Source organism: Physella acuta, unplaced genomic scaffold (assembly GCF_028476545.2).
Source record: "Physella acuta isolate Inbredline_101_S28 unplaced genomic scaffold, ASM2847654v3 ptg001064l, whole genome shotgun sequence".
Lineage (NCBI taxonomy): Eukaryota > Metazoa > Mollusca > Gastropoda > Physidae > Physella > Physella acuta.
The window spans coordinates 913976-927931 of NW_026732581.1; the positions used below are offsets into that span (position 1 = coordinate 913976).

The window sequence follows — 13956 nt, forward strand, 5'->3', positions numbered from 1 at the left end:
AGAAAGTAAAAATGGTAGAACTAGGTCATGGGATTTAAAATAGCATTATTTTATATAAATACTCTATAGGCAAAGTTTTATAAACTAATAAGTATGATATGTCGGGCTGTGAGAAAATCGATCACGAGTTCCTGTACAGCCTATCAATGGTTGTCTTACGAAAGTGAAACGTCAGGTCGCTGTGATTGCAAAATCTAAAAATCAACACATTTTTGTTATCCGTATCCACAACATGATGGAAGGATTCTCGCCAACTCGGTGGTGTCCATTGATTAAGAATGTCTATTTGTTATTATAATTCACGAGCCGACCCGCTGCGTATCATACGCCGCTATTTAGTTGTTTTTTTTTCTACTTTTCAGTAATTTATAATTTGTGAATTCGACAGTACCAATGCTGCCACTAAAAATATTTGCTTAAAAACACTAACCCCCCCCCCCCCCCCCCCACGTGAAAGCAGCCTCCTCTTAGTTACCTTCTCTAAGTTTAAAATCGTTTCAAACTAAATTATCTGCCCCTAATAGCCGTCACCAAACCCGTCTCTATGATTGTAAAATGTAAACAGCGTGACCACAGCTCACCAGACAATGTTGGGGTGGGGTGGGGGTGGTAGTGATAGTGATGGAGAGAAAGAGAGGGGACTGCAAGGAGGCGCTTGCAGCTTGTTTTCTAACGGCTCCCAGAAGAGAATTATATATATAGATTATATAATATTAACATTTTTGCGGACAAACTGCCTACGGACAAGTGGTTTTTTTACTATTTGTTGCATTCAGACAAGTGTATATTATGGAAATCGGCCCTCAGCAAACGACCGTCGGACAAGTATCCATCTTAGCGTTTGTCGCATTCGGACAAGTGTCTTTCGTGAAAATGACCTAAACCCGGCGTGTTGTTTCATAGTACAACCAGCATTTTGAACGCCATTATATCTAAAGCTTTCAGGCCTCTGGACGGTTGCATTATATAGAGCAGCTATGTTATCCTCTTGGCTAATAACTCTGTCCGACGGTTGTTGGGGCACCAAGGCTGCCTGATTTGCAACGCCTTGCCAGGTCCACTGCTCTGATGCCCTCCGTGATGGACAATCCGGTCGAGTCTCTGACGTTACCCTCAGCACCTTCCCTCCTCCCCTTCCCCGGATTGTCTTCGAAAAGCCGATGGATAGTGCTACCTGTCAATACCATCGAATGTTTTTGCCCTGAGACAGGTAAACCAATCTTCAAAAGGACTGATTACGTTGATGAAACATTCACATACCTCGTCATTTGTTGTTTGACACATATACAAAATTTACAATTATCTGTCAGACATCAGACGTCGTTCTAGGGCATGCAGTTCTCTCTGGAGTTCTTTTTGTTTGTAAGAATACGTTTGGACAAAGGCGTCGCGAGGAGGGGATGGGTGGTGCGGACCGCACCGGGTGATGCCATTTAGGGGGGGGGGACACTATGGCGAAATATATAGACATCTTTTTGACAGTTCAATTAATGATTAGTTAGAGTTAATCCACATGCATTAATAACTGACAATAGATAAACATCTTTAGTATTAAGGACAGGCACCACGGATAAAAATTTTTTTTTTATTTAAAACATTTCTGGTTGTTTAATAAGTTCATATGATTATAGTTGTTAAACTATAGACAAAAATAATATATAGCCGTCAACAGCAGTACTGGTTGCCATGGAAACCGCGAAAAGGTGTGAAAACTAACACCTTTTCAAATCGCTAAGGCTTTGTTCCCATAAGAGATTTTAAAAAGCGGATGAAAGATTTAGGTTTCTCAAACCAAACTATACATTTCTACGTTTACTCATTGCAATAGCTTGTACTCAATTTTTAATACAAATTTTTACGTAAATGTATGTGCAAAAATTAGGGGGTGGTGTTACATAAATATCAATATTTCCTAAAGTATTGTAGCAAACTTAATGTACAAACGTAGTTTTGTAGATGGTATCATGCTGAATGCACGTGGAATGTTTTATTCTTGTATGACAAAGGGTTCCAAAGCCTTAGCGATTTGAATGTTGAATTTTGAGTAAAAATGCAAAGTTGAGAAAACGTGAAAAGAAGAGCGGGAAAAGGCACGGCGCGTTTTCTCTTATAGAAAACAGAAAAAAACGTCTTGTTATATGTGGAAGAACCATTTGTCTAATAAAATACGCTTTGATTTATGTTGTAAGTTTTAGACAGAATTTTTCTATGTAAGCAGAAAATATGTATACAACAGGTAATGAATGTATGACTATTAAGTATTAAACATCCTATCAATCGAGCGGTATTCTCAGAACAGCTATTTTCAAACCAGATCAAGTTTTGTTTGTTAGCCGGTCTTCTCACATCAAAACAATGTCTTTCTCTACTCAAATTGTAGCTTACACAAGTTTATTGCCTTATGATAATAGCCTACAACACAACACTGGGTACAACGCTTGAGGCTAGACACGCCCCCTCCACCCCACCCCACAGCTGGATAGTGCGTGAAGAACCGATGAGCCATAGATTACCAATGTTCATTCAACCGCGAATAACACATCTGTGTAGATAGGGTCAAGTACAGGGCCTAAGTGAATGCTTCTCAGTTATCCTATCTAGTATTTACATTCGTTGCTACCACACCCTATACGGAGAGATGGGCATACACATTAACACATGTGTCGTATACAGTCCGGTGTAAAGCCTGATGAACGCGTTCAAGCCTATCACAGCATGCCGTAACTAGATTATAAACCGGCCGTTGGTTGAATGGCGAGAAGGGAATGAAGGGGGTAAAGGGGATGGACAGTACATTCTTCAAACTGATAGTCATGTCCATGACGCATTGTTTCAGCTTAGTATAAAGCGTACGAAACAGTGTTTAATATTGTTCCAGTGATAATCAACAGTGCATTTCTAGGCCACGTTTCAATTACTAAACTTAATGCTGTTGTATAACTTTAAAACAACAAATAGAAGAGTATACGCAAATGAGGTAAACAAACGAGACAGGCGATTGTTTTGTTTATCTAGAAACAAGATGGCTGCCTAGCACACGTGGTTAGTTGCAGCCTATCGTGAATTATTTTGATTTACTGTACTATAATATGATTGGTCAAGCGTATCAATGAATCTCTTCCCCTTCATAATTTTTATGCGCATGCCCTTATATGGAGTTTGATATAAAATTTTACTTTGTAGAAAACAACTTCTATCTCACTTATTTTTAGAACAAAAGAAAAGGTCACTACACCAGCGGGTACACGAGTGCTTGGCCCTTAGATTGCTGTAAAGTTTATGGTGCCCCGCGGGCCATAAATACATGTAATACCCGCTCGAAGATAGCCGCTGTCCGCGTAGTAGTGTGAAAACTTGCCGTGCCGGGGGTACCATGTTTCACATCGCAATAAACGGATAACCGTAAGCTGTAGAAGTCCGAGATGTTCGGGTTAGAGAGATAAAAGGTATTAGTACCGAATTAAGAAATAAAAATTTTGGGGAGCAAAAATATAATTTTATCGAAAACATGGGTATCTTGTTCCCTTAACTGTGCACACTTTAAAACTATCATTCTTAGATTTGTTGAGCATTTTGAATAACTTGTAAGTTAATCAATGACCGGGGAAGGGGTGAAACCAACATCTAATAATTAACGATGAAAACAATGCTTTTTTCCACATTAATCAATAGGTGTATTAATATAATGTACGCACAAATTGACTCTTAGGCAACTATATAGGCCAATGTAGACCTTAATATATATATATATATATATATATATATATATATATATATATATATATATACTTTTTTTGGGGGGGTGAGGGTTAAACCATTACGTGCCTAGTGACGCCAATGCGTTTAGGGCACAGCGACAGTATATTCCTATAATTTGTTTTTATTTGAAATTTTATATGGCAAAATCAAATACAATCGTCTAACCTTTTCCAAATGCATTGAAACATCAGTTGTGTTTTAAATATTTATTAATAAATTTTCACAATGTTTGTAACAAGCATCACATAAGTGGAACTCTAGCAGACTATGGGTTATTATCAAATCCGCTTCTACGTCGCACAAAAATTATTTCAATAACTTTAAATATACGCATTTTATACATTTAAGATTATGTTTTATAGAATTATGTTGCATACCAACTATGTTTTAATTGTTTGCTAATGTTTACCTTTTTCTAATATCATCTGCATTAACTGTTGTAGGTAGTTTCTTGTACTGCAACAATCTCTTATCCCGGGGAACAACTTTTACTTTTGTGTGGGTCTGCTGGGGGAAAAATGTATTTTGAGAGCATGTGGAAAATGATAAATGCTTAGCTTTAAGTACATTTAAAGAATAAAAATCTCATTTGCACACATGTATAGATAAATACGCAGTGTTAAAATTGATATAAATGATATTTTATTAAATGGTCTACGTGCTTTAACAGTCTTAAATCTTTGCATTTCGATAAATAATCTTAGGGGTCGGCGTGGTCGAGTCGGTAAAGCTCATGGTTGCTAAACTAAAAAGGTCTCGAGTTCGAACCCTCGGGCAGATGAGGCTCGTTAGCCATCTTCTAGGAGAGACAACTCCAAAATTAAACAATTGCTGCCTTGTAGTTTGTTCTTGGTTGGAAAATGGCTATGGAAGCAAATCCAAAAAGAAAAGCAGGCTGAAATAGGAGTCAATGGCCTATGGCGCATAACCAGTTGACACGTAACGCTTAATTGTGTTGGAGGCGTGGTCGAGTCGGCAAAAAGTTCATGGTTGATAAATTCGAACAAAGTCTCGAGTTCAAACCCACTGGCAGATAAATCTCGATCCCCTTCAACACTAATAATTAAGAACGAAGAAGAAGAAAAGAAGATAAATAATCACAATATAATTTTTTTTAACCAAAATGGGGTTCATTATATATTATAATTAAAAAAATGATCAGTAAAGCTTTATATACCTCATCCTTCGTTATTTTGTCAGTAGTTATCTCAACTTTAATGTCTCCGTAATAATCAATGTTAGGTTCGTTTAAATTAAAAGCACTCTCTGCAAACAATCGAAAAATATATTTTAGATTCTAATTTAATATAATTAATGTATGTTGTGTGCGCAACCCTAATCTAGCAATTATTGAAAACAGTTTTGCCATATTTATGACTATTTAGATCTTAGGTTTGATTAATATTACTATATTATGCACTAATTTGGCACGTAGATAATCGTGTATAATAGTTCTTACTTACTGGCAAATGAGAGCCCTGAAATGTGCTAAGAAATAAAATATATACACAATTAAATCATACATATAAATAATCCACTTGCAATTTAATTGAACCAAATAATGTAATTCAAAAGAGACAAGTTTAATAAAATATATATGCTTACATCTTTATGAAATGGAAAGCCATTTTTTGATTTGGTTGACACGGATCTGACTTTAGTATTTTCTGTAAGTAAAGCGAATAAAATAATACGCGTGTATCATTATTTTGTATATATTTAAATATATACTAAAATAAAAACATTTATTAAAACAACACATTTCAATAATGCATATATTAAACCTATTAAAAACTACTATAATATCGTTTATATTAAATCGAAAAGCTATATTACATTATAAACGTAACTATTCACCTGTTAAGTCTTTCAATTGCTTCTCGACACATATAGTTATCAAACTATTTTTGCTGCATATTAAAATATCCGGGGAATAGATCTTGTCAAAACGCACATTTGTTTCTATAGCTTCTTTTAATTTTAGCAGAAAAAAGTTGATGAAATCTGCTTGACCTTTAATACAATATATTAACTATTTAAAACTCAATATATTTGCAAAAATAATTTCAAAAAATTAAAGAGTAAAACGCAAATAAAAAAAAGGACTCGAACATGTAATGCCCCAATGTTTATATGATGGATCGATAGATTTATGTGAATGTATGCATCTGTGTTTGCTTGTTTGCGTATTCTGTCTAGTAGGTTAAACAAAATTCTAACATACACAATATATCCAACGAAAATGCTATTGTCTTAGCTTTAGCTATTGAATCAGACTTGAGGCATTCGCGAATGTTGTCTAACATCTCATCTTTTTCTATGCTGAGTGCGACGCTTACATTAGTGCCTCTTGATGTTTGACTTTTTGTTTCATGTTGCTCCGTGTTTTTAAAAACACTTGTTTTTACTTCATTCCAGTTTTTCTGATCTCCGACAAAACCTGGTAACAATAATTCAAGATATAAAATAATTGTATAACTATACAGGCTTGGCGGTCTACAGCTTAGGGTCTCCGTTTCTTTGGACCCCTCCCCCCAAGTATTTTTATAAACCATGATGAGCATTTTATCAACAAACTATCTTTTTATTCTAACCGTGAAGGGAGCTGAATTATCTTTGTACTACAGTTATAAATATTTTATTTTCATAAACAAACGTTTTTGGGTTCATTCATAAATGAATTCACGCTTTTTAAAGACTAGTTTTGCCTTCCCCCTCTCCCCTCCGTCTCACATCGTCACAAAAAGCCAGACCCCACCCCCCCCCCCCCTAAAATTACGTCACACCTAAGCATACAAGCCCCCACAAAATTGCAGGTGAATTTTTCTTAAACTACGATATTTTTCCAAAATCTTGTCTCAACTCTGTCAGCATAGAGTACTTTAATCAATTCCTATCACAATTTAATAAAAACAGTTTTCTAAAACGGGAAATAACGTCTAAAATTTATCAAAAAGTGTGATGTCAAACCATCAATCCACCACCCTCCCTCCCTCACCGTCACAAAATTAAGGATCCACTTTCATCCTTACGAGTGTGACCTCAAATTTGGACGACCCCTTTTTACTTGCTCGTATATACGAAGTATAGAGAAAGTATTGTAATCGTGCACAAAAATAACTTGAAATTTTAACAATTTTTACCGTATTACACCTCAGTCCTTCATCACATCCGAAGTATAGAGGACTTATTTTAATCGGGCAAAAATTATCAATCTAGATTTATTAAAATTAAGAGGTTTTATGCATAATCCATTCTGAAAAACTCGGCTTTGCAATTCTGTCCGTATGTCTGTGTGTCTGTCTGTCTGTCCGTGTGTAAACACGATAACTTGAGTACCGTTACAGCTAGGTTGATGAAATTTCATATATAAGTATTTTATCAAAATCGTAGATACGTATCAACTTTTGAGCGATTCCCGATAAACGGAAGTGGTACTTTTTCTACTTCGAATTTTTAAAAAGCCTATAACTTGAGTACTATTTCAGATAGATAAATGAAATTTCACATGTAAGTAAAAGATCTAATTCTCTACCTTCTGTTACTTTTTGAGTAATTTCCATTGACCGGAAGTAGTAATTTACGCTACTTCCGATTTCTCAAAAAACTAATGTAAATTTTTAAAGTACTAATAATATTGCGCACTATTATGCACTTTTTTATTTGGCGTTAACTTGGTGTGCAATTATTTTGTCTACGAGATTTTATTCTATTTTTAAAACTTTAAGTATTTAAAATGGATTAAAAATCATGTCTATAGTCCGAGTTCCCATCCCCTGTTGTTTTATATAAGAATATTCGAGAAAGTTTAGGGGAGATCACTCCCGGTTTATTACTTTCTCTTATACGAAGTATAGATAAAGTCTTGTAATAGTGCAAACAAAATAAAAAAGAGATTTTTTGCAAATCTCGAAGTTTTACATCTCCCTGAGTCGGAAAAACATAGTTTTGCAATCTTGTCCGTATGTCTGTATGTGTGAACACGATAACTTGAGTACCGTTACAGCTAGGTTGAGGAAATTTCACATATAAATATTATATCAAATTAGTAGTTGTGTATCAACTTTTTAGCTATTTCATGAAATTGGACGTGGAACTTAATCTACTTTCGATTTTTCAAAAGCCTATAACTTGAGTACTGTTTCAAGTAGATAAATGAAATTTCACAAGCAAGTAAATGATCTAATGTTCTACCTTTTGTTAAATTTTGAGGTATTTCCGTTTACCGGAAGTAATAATTTACGCTATTTCCGTTATCTCAAAAAACGCATGTAATTTATAAAGTACTATTATTATTTCGCACTATTATACAGTCATTGTTTGGCGTTTACTTGTTGCGCAATTCTACTCTATTTTAAAAAGTTTAAATAAATAAACATGGATTAAAAAGCATGTCTATCTCCTGAGTTGCCATCCCCTGTAGGGTTATATAAGAATATTCGAGAAAGTTTAGGGGAGATCACTCCCGGTTTATTTTTTAAATATGGGAAAGGGAGAGCACTTAACACTTCTGGACAGGAGGCACTGTAAATGACAATATAGCTATTAATCTTAATGTGACGTATTTGACCCAGGCGTAGATGGGATAGTGTGGTAAGCACTAAGCCCAGCCACTTTTACTTTCCCTGCCGCAAGACAGGAAACAATCAAAGTTGGGGGATCTCAGGGATGTTTTACCCGATCTCGAGATACTCGGGTTGGCAGTCGAACGCAGAGTTTCTTCCAGGCATCTCTTCGGGGGGGGGGGGCGAAGCCCCCCCGAAAATTTTTTACCGCCCCCCCCCGAACGAAATGAAATTTATATAATTTATATAGAAAATATATACTTTTAACAGTGTCCGCCCCCCCGAAGAAAGTCTACCGCCCCCCCGAAAATTTCAAGTGCCCCCCCGGAGAAAAAAGTCTGGAAGAAACACTGGTCGAACGTCCTATCATTCGACCACGCTGTCCTACACATTTTTATACTTTAAAGTTATTATTGTATGTCTTAATATTGGTGTCCTTCATTACTTTTAAAGTAAAATGCTACTCTCCACTGCTTAAAAGACGGCGAAGACAAATCTCCCCTTATTTGATATAATAAAATGATGAGACAAGAATTAAATGACGAAAGCTGACGTAATAAGGTGATGTATAGCTAACAGAAAATATTTTAAATCGAAAACATTGTAACAACGCCTATAAAAGTGATGTTGAAGGAGTATGGGTGGATTTTCTGTCAGGGTGGGGTAAGGGGGGGGGGAGTGAATCGTATGCTTAAAATTAGGTTTATGGTAAGTGTAGATTTGACTAGTCTGAAGAGGTCCTCTAGTAGGAAAATCTAAATAACATAATATTTGTCAACAAGATCTAATAAATTAAAGTATAATACAAAAAATTAGGAAAATTGAAAACTACAGGAACAATGTGATATAGTTAGAAGAAAATGTAGATGATATTAATTCACTAAATACCTTTTGGTGGAAATGTGCTGTCTTCGCAAATGCATGTTATAAAATTTAAGCAGACATCTGCATTTAAATCACTTGGATCACAAGCCAGTAAAAAAAGTTTAGTCTTTTCAATCGAACTCATGTAAATTACTTTTTTACAGAATTCCGCAGATCCCGTTGATACGTTTATTAGTTGTTTGTCGGATAACTTCATCACACATGAACGATTATTCCCAATGTTAGATAGGATTTCTTTTTCATTTTCTCTGAGATATTCTTGGCATCCAAAGTAATCCAGAAAAACGTGGTCCTTTTGTATGGTGTTTCTGCAAAAATATGAGCACATTTATTTTCAAAAATAAAAGTAAAAAGTTCATAATAACAAGCTTTATATTTCCTCCAAACTGAAAAAAGGAAATTACTCTCTTTGAAAATATAAAAATGCATTGCCATTTAAATAACTGTTAAGAAAAGCATCTAATTATGTTACATTTTATTTCAAAAGCATTGTCATTGGGTCTTGACCTAAATTTCAAGTAAGAAACTATTTTCTAAATCATGTCTTGATTTATAAATTGTATTTTATTTCTTTTGCCTTAGACTTAATTAAGTTATCATTTTTTATGTTCAAGCCAAGATGTTTAGTTACTTTTATTATTATTGCATTCTTTACGATGCAAAGTTATGTATCATAGATGTATATTTAAATATAACATATAATAAGAGAGCTTTTGGGGTAAGTTTAAAGTATCAAATGTATTTTCTTTTGTGTTAAAGTCAGTAAAATATGTGATAATAAAATATCAATACACTTGACTTACTTGATGTTTAATATTTTGTGTTTAAATTCCGTTACCGGCTTGACAGGTCCTCTGATAATACACTTAAATGGTTTCCATTCAAGTGTGATTCCCAAGTCTTTAGCCGATTTTTCAAGTTCAGCTTTTAAACATGTCATTAGATATTCAAACTCACTATCTTCAAAATGTATTTCATGGCAATCTTGTGGAGCATTTATTCTTTTCTCTGATTTATTTAAAGCATTATTCATTTGTGTCAGGTTCTCCATTATTTAAAAACTGTACAGTGAAGAATCCATCAAAATTAATGTACAGAAAATGTCAGTGAAATTTTAAAAAATTTCGTAGAAATACGTAATGATATATACAAATATATAAAAAAATATACAAATATATAAAAGCCCATTCGCGCACTTCTATTTCTCTCCCTCTCTCTCTCTCTCTCTCTCTTCCCAAGACTATACATGACTAAAAAAATTCAATTTAGCAGGGGCTGCGACCCGGCCGGTTACAACGCCATTTTTCCCTCTAAACCGTATTTTAACAATAAAAGTCGAATGAGGTTTGACACCGTTCATCCGAGTGACATGAAACTTTGAGGTGTTGATGAGAATACTCTAAGTCTAAGTGAGAAAATTTCTGCAAAAAAAAAATGTCAATGCAATAATAACTATTTATCATTTAATATGTTGATATTATAAAGATAAGAGAAATAAAGCTAGTCGGCATTGCCCGTCTAACGGGTAACACATAACCTGTCACCCTCCAGTGGTCTATAGAATAAATTTCATATTCATGAATGAATATGTCGTTTTCTAGCTTCATAATCAATATCGATTTTCTACGCTCTATTTAGCCCGTTAACATTAGACGACCTGTAGTTGTAACAAGTCATAACAAGTCCATACTTGTTAGTTTTGTAATACGAATGAACATGCACATGACTCTGTGGTATGTTACACACACATATAATGTTTATACAACTAAGCAACCGAAACAGAAACAGTATGAGGAAGTAACACAAGAAATAAATACAGTCTATAATAGGTCATTTTACGTAAATAATTGCGATACGTATTGCATAAATTACATTACGTCAATATGTGTGAGATTTATGTAGAATTTTATGTTTTTATATTTAAAATCACATGTTGTAATGAATCAATACAAAGGATTTTTTTTTTAATTTATTATACATTATAAAAATTAAAACTACTATGTTTTGCGGTGTTTTTACTAGTTAATTACATGACATGCACTTCATATGTGATGAAAACCTAATGAAACAGACGTAATTCTGGATTGGAAAAATCGCTAAAAATGAGTTGTCTCATGCGGAATTCAGACATGTTTGTGCATGACCCACCTGCCAGTTAACTTCTTGTCGCAGTCTACGTCATAGTCATGCGATAGGCTGAATAAAATAAAAATGTATCAAATGTTATCTAAAGTCTAAAATATTTTGCCGTCGGTAATAGCGATATCGCTTCATACATATCCATATAAATAAATCCAGATTATTAATATATATATATATATATATATATATATATATATATATATATATATATATATATATATATATATATATATATATCCCTAAAATAATAGTGCCTTTATTTCTCCGGGGGATAGGGGCACTTGATATTTTCGTGGGGCGCACTAAATTTTCTGGGGGGGGGGGGGGGGCGGTGGACACTGGTAAAAGTATACATTTACTATATCGTTTCCATTTCGTTCGGGAAGGAGAAGGTAGACTTTTTCTTCGGGGAGGGGGCTCTTCTCAGATTTTGGCGTAAGACATTAGGAAAGGTGGCCTGAGTATAGTGTAATATGCTGCGTTATGGGGCACACAATTATCGCAACATAGTTGACTAATTATATAATTTATTCACACATACTAGGCAAGCTTACAATTACGTATTTTATTGATTCTTTATAGACGACTATACTTTGGGCTGATACTGAAACGTTTCATAAGTAATATAAAGTAAAAGTAACGTTTCCCTTTCAAAACTGACAGTCTATGGGGCAAGTGAAGTAGAGTTCACTTGTTTCTCTGACCTCGGCATATGAAGAGATAGTGAGGTCAGCACTATGCCCAGCAGCCTTTACTTTCCCTAACGTGAGTTAGGTACCCATCAGAGTTGGGTGGACTCAGGGAAGGTCTAATGACTAGAACCCGGATTTGAACTCGAGACTTACGGGTTAGCAGTCCAGCTCTCTACCTCTAGACCACTCCGTCCATAAGTCATATATTATTAAGTAATTGTTTTATTTTTAGACCTGTTTGATTAGAGAGTTTGCTGCGATGCAAATAATTTAATAAATGGACAGATTGCCCGTTTATTTCAAACTATGTTTTTTTTTGTCATTTAACTGCTTTTCTCGCACCACAAATAGCGTGATAAAACTTTATTATAAATTACATTTTTAAAAAGTGCATCAACTTACCCTACGCTTGACTGCTAACACTGGTGTCTGCACGGCCTACCTGGTGTGCTGTGACCTTAGTCAGCCATTGAAAGCCATGGCAGCTGTTCTGTCAAGTGTAACGCTTATTTTTCAAGAAAACCTGTCTATTGATTTTTATTTAGGACGGGAACGTGTAGTGATTTCCAGTCCATACGTATGAATATTAGAGGCAATGTTTACATTTAATGTCGTAGCTCGAATTGTACGGGATGAGCATGTCGATGCTTTGGCTTTATAGAGATCGGTGTGTTTTTTATACTTAGTAGAGTATAGTATTAGAATGTAACTGTATTTGTGTATAATATAAACAAAATATAGTGTGGGCCTTCACACCCGTTGTAAATTGGATTCTCAGGTTTTCTCGATGTCTTTTTGTAGTTTTTAACGTTAAAATTAAAATGTTAATATGTAGCATCTTTTGGGTCTACGACAAATTCACGAAAAACACTTGTCGGAATGCCGTTTGCCCGAAGGCCGATTTCCCGAATGGACACTTGCCCGAATGCGACAAATGCCCGAATGGACACTTGCCCGAATGCGACAAATGCCCGAATGGACACTTGCTCGAAAGCCGTTGGCCCGAAAATTGTTAACATTATATATTTCTAAATAGTCATTCGTAATCAATTTAAATTTGAAATTTTGATAAACTATACAAATCCTAACAAAAATAAAGTGAAAATAATTAATATAATTTAACAGGCAGAGATTCTTTATTAATTTGTATTTGCCATTTGAAAAGTGTACAAACATTTTCTTCTTATCCATCTATGAAATAAGACCAAAAACCATTTTCTTTTATCACAGATTTTTTTAGAGAATCTCACTTTAATTAAGGAATCGCTTTAACACATTGTCTAAACAAGATGCATTAAATATAGATAAAACATAACTGACTACCTTTAGTTTTCAAATTTGCCGTCTAGATCGCGTCTCATTCTTTTGTGAAACGATCACCACACAAGTTAAGCATAACAAGATAAATCAAACAAACGCGCTTCTGTTCAATGTTGCGAGACGCCGCGCCGCCTACACTGTGTCATAAACGCTATATAAACACCGCAATACGTCGGCTAAACAATGAGTTCAAAACTTATATGAAAAGATAGTACAACGCCGCCAACGTCACCTTATGTGTATTAAAAAATAAAGAATTTTTTTACAGCAATTTCTCATGTTTAAAAAAATAAAAGCTAAATTATAAAAACATACACTTTTTGTACTTTCTCGGTTACAGATTATAAAGTATTGTAATCGTGCACAAAAATCACATGAAATTTCGACAGTTTCTACCGTTTTACTTCTAAGTACTTCATCATAAACGGAGTATAGGGGACTTATTTTTAATGGTGCAAAAATTCTAAATCAAGATTTATTAAAATTTCGGCGTTTTACTCGTAATCAAGTCGGAAAAACTGGACTTTGTAATTATGTCCGTGTGTGTGTGTGTGGATGTGTGCCTGTACACACGATAACTTGAGTACCGTTAC

The 13956-nt window shown here is 34.6% G+C and overlaps 1 protein-coding gene across 1 annotated transcript in view; it reads right to left on the minus strand.

The window, feature by feature from the left end:
- The window catches only part of LOC131955378 (uncharacterized), a 32044-nt gene extending 21784 nt beyond the window's left edge, over positions 1-10260 (minus strand). The window contains exons 1-6 of the mRNA XM_059319500.1: positions 10013-10260; positions 9213-9517; positions 5984-6199; positions 5617-5772; positions 4937-5025; positions 4169-4266 (exon numbers count right to left, since the gene is read on the minus strand). Of these exons, the coding sequence (XP_059175483.1) occupies positions 4169-4266; positions 4937-5025; positions 5617-5772; positions 5984-6199; positions 9213-9517; positions 10013-10260 (1112 nt within the window). The remainder of the gene's footprint in view (positions 1-4168; positions 4267-4936; positions 5026-5616; positions 5773-5983; positions 6200-9212; positions 9518-10012) is intronic.
- Positions 10261-13956: the final 3696 nt, after the last annotated feature.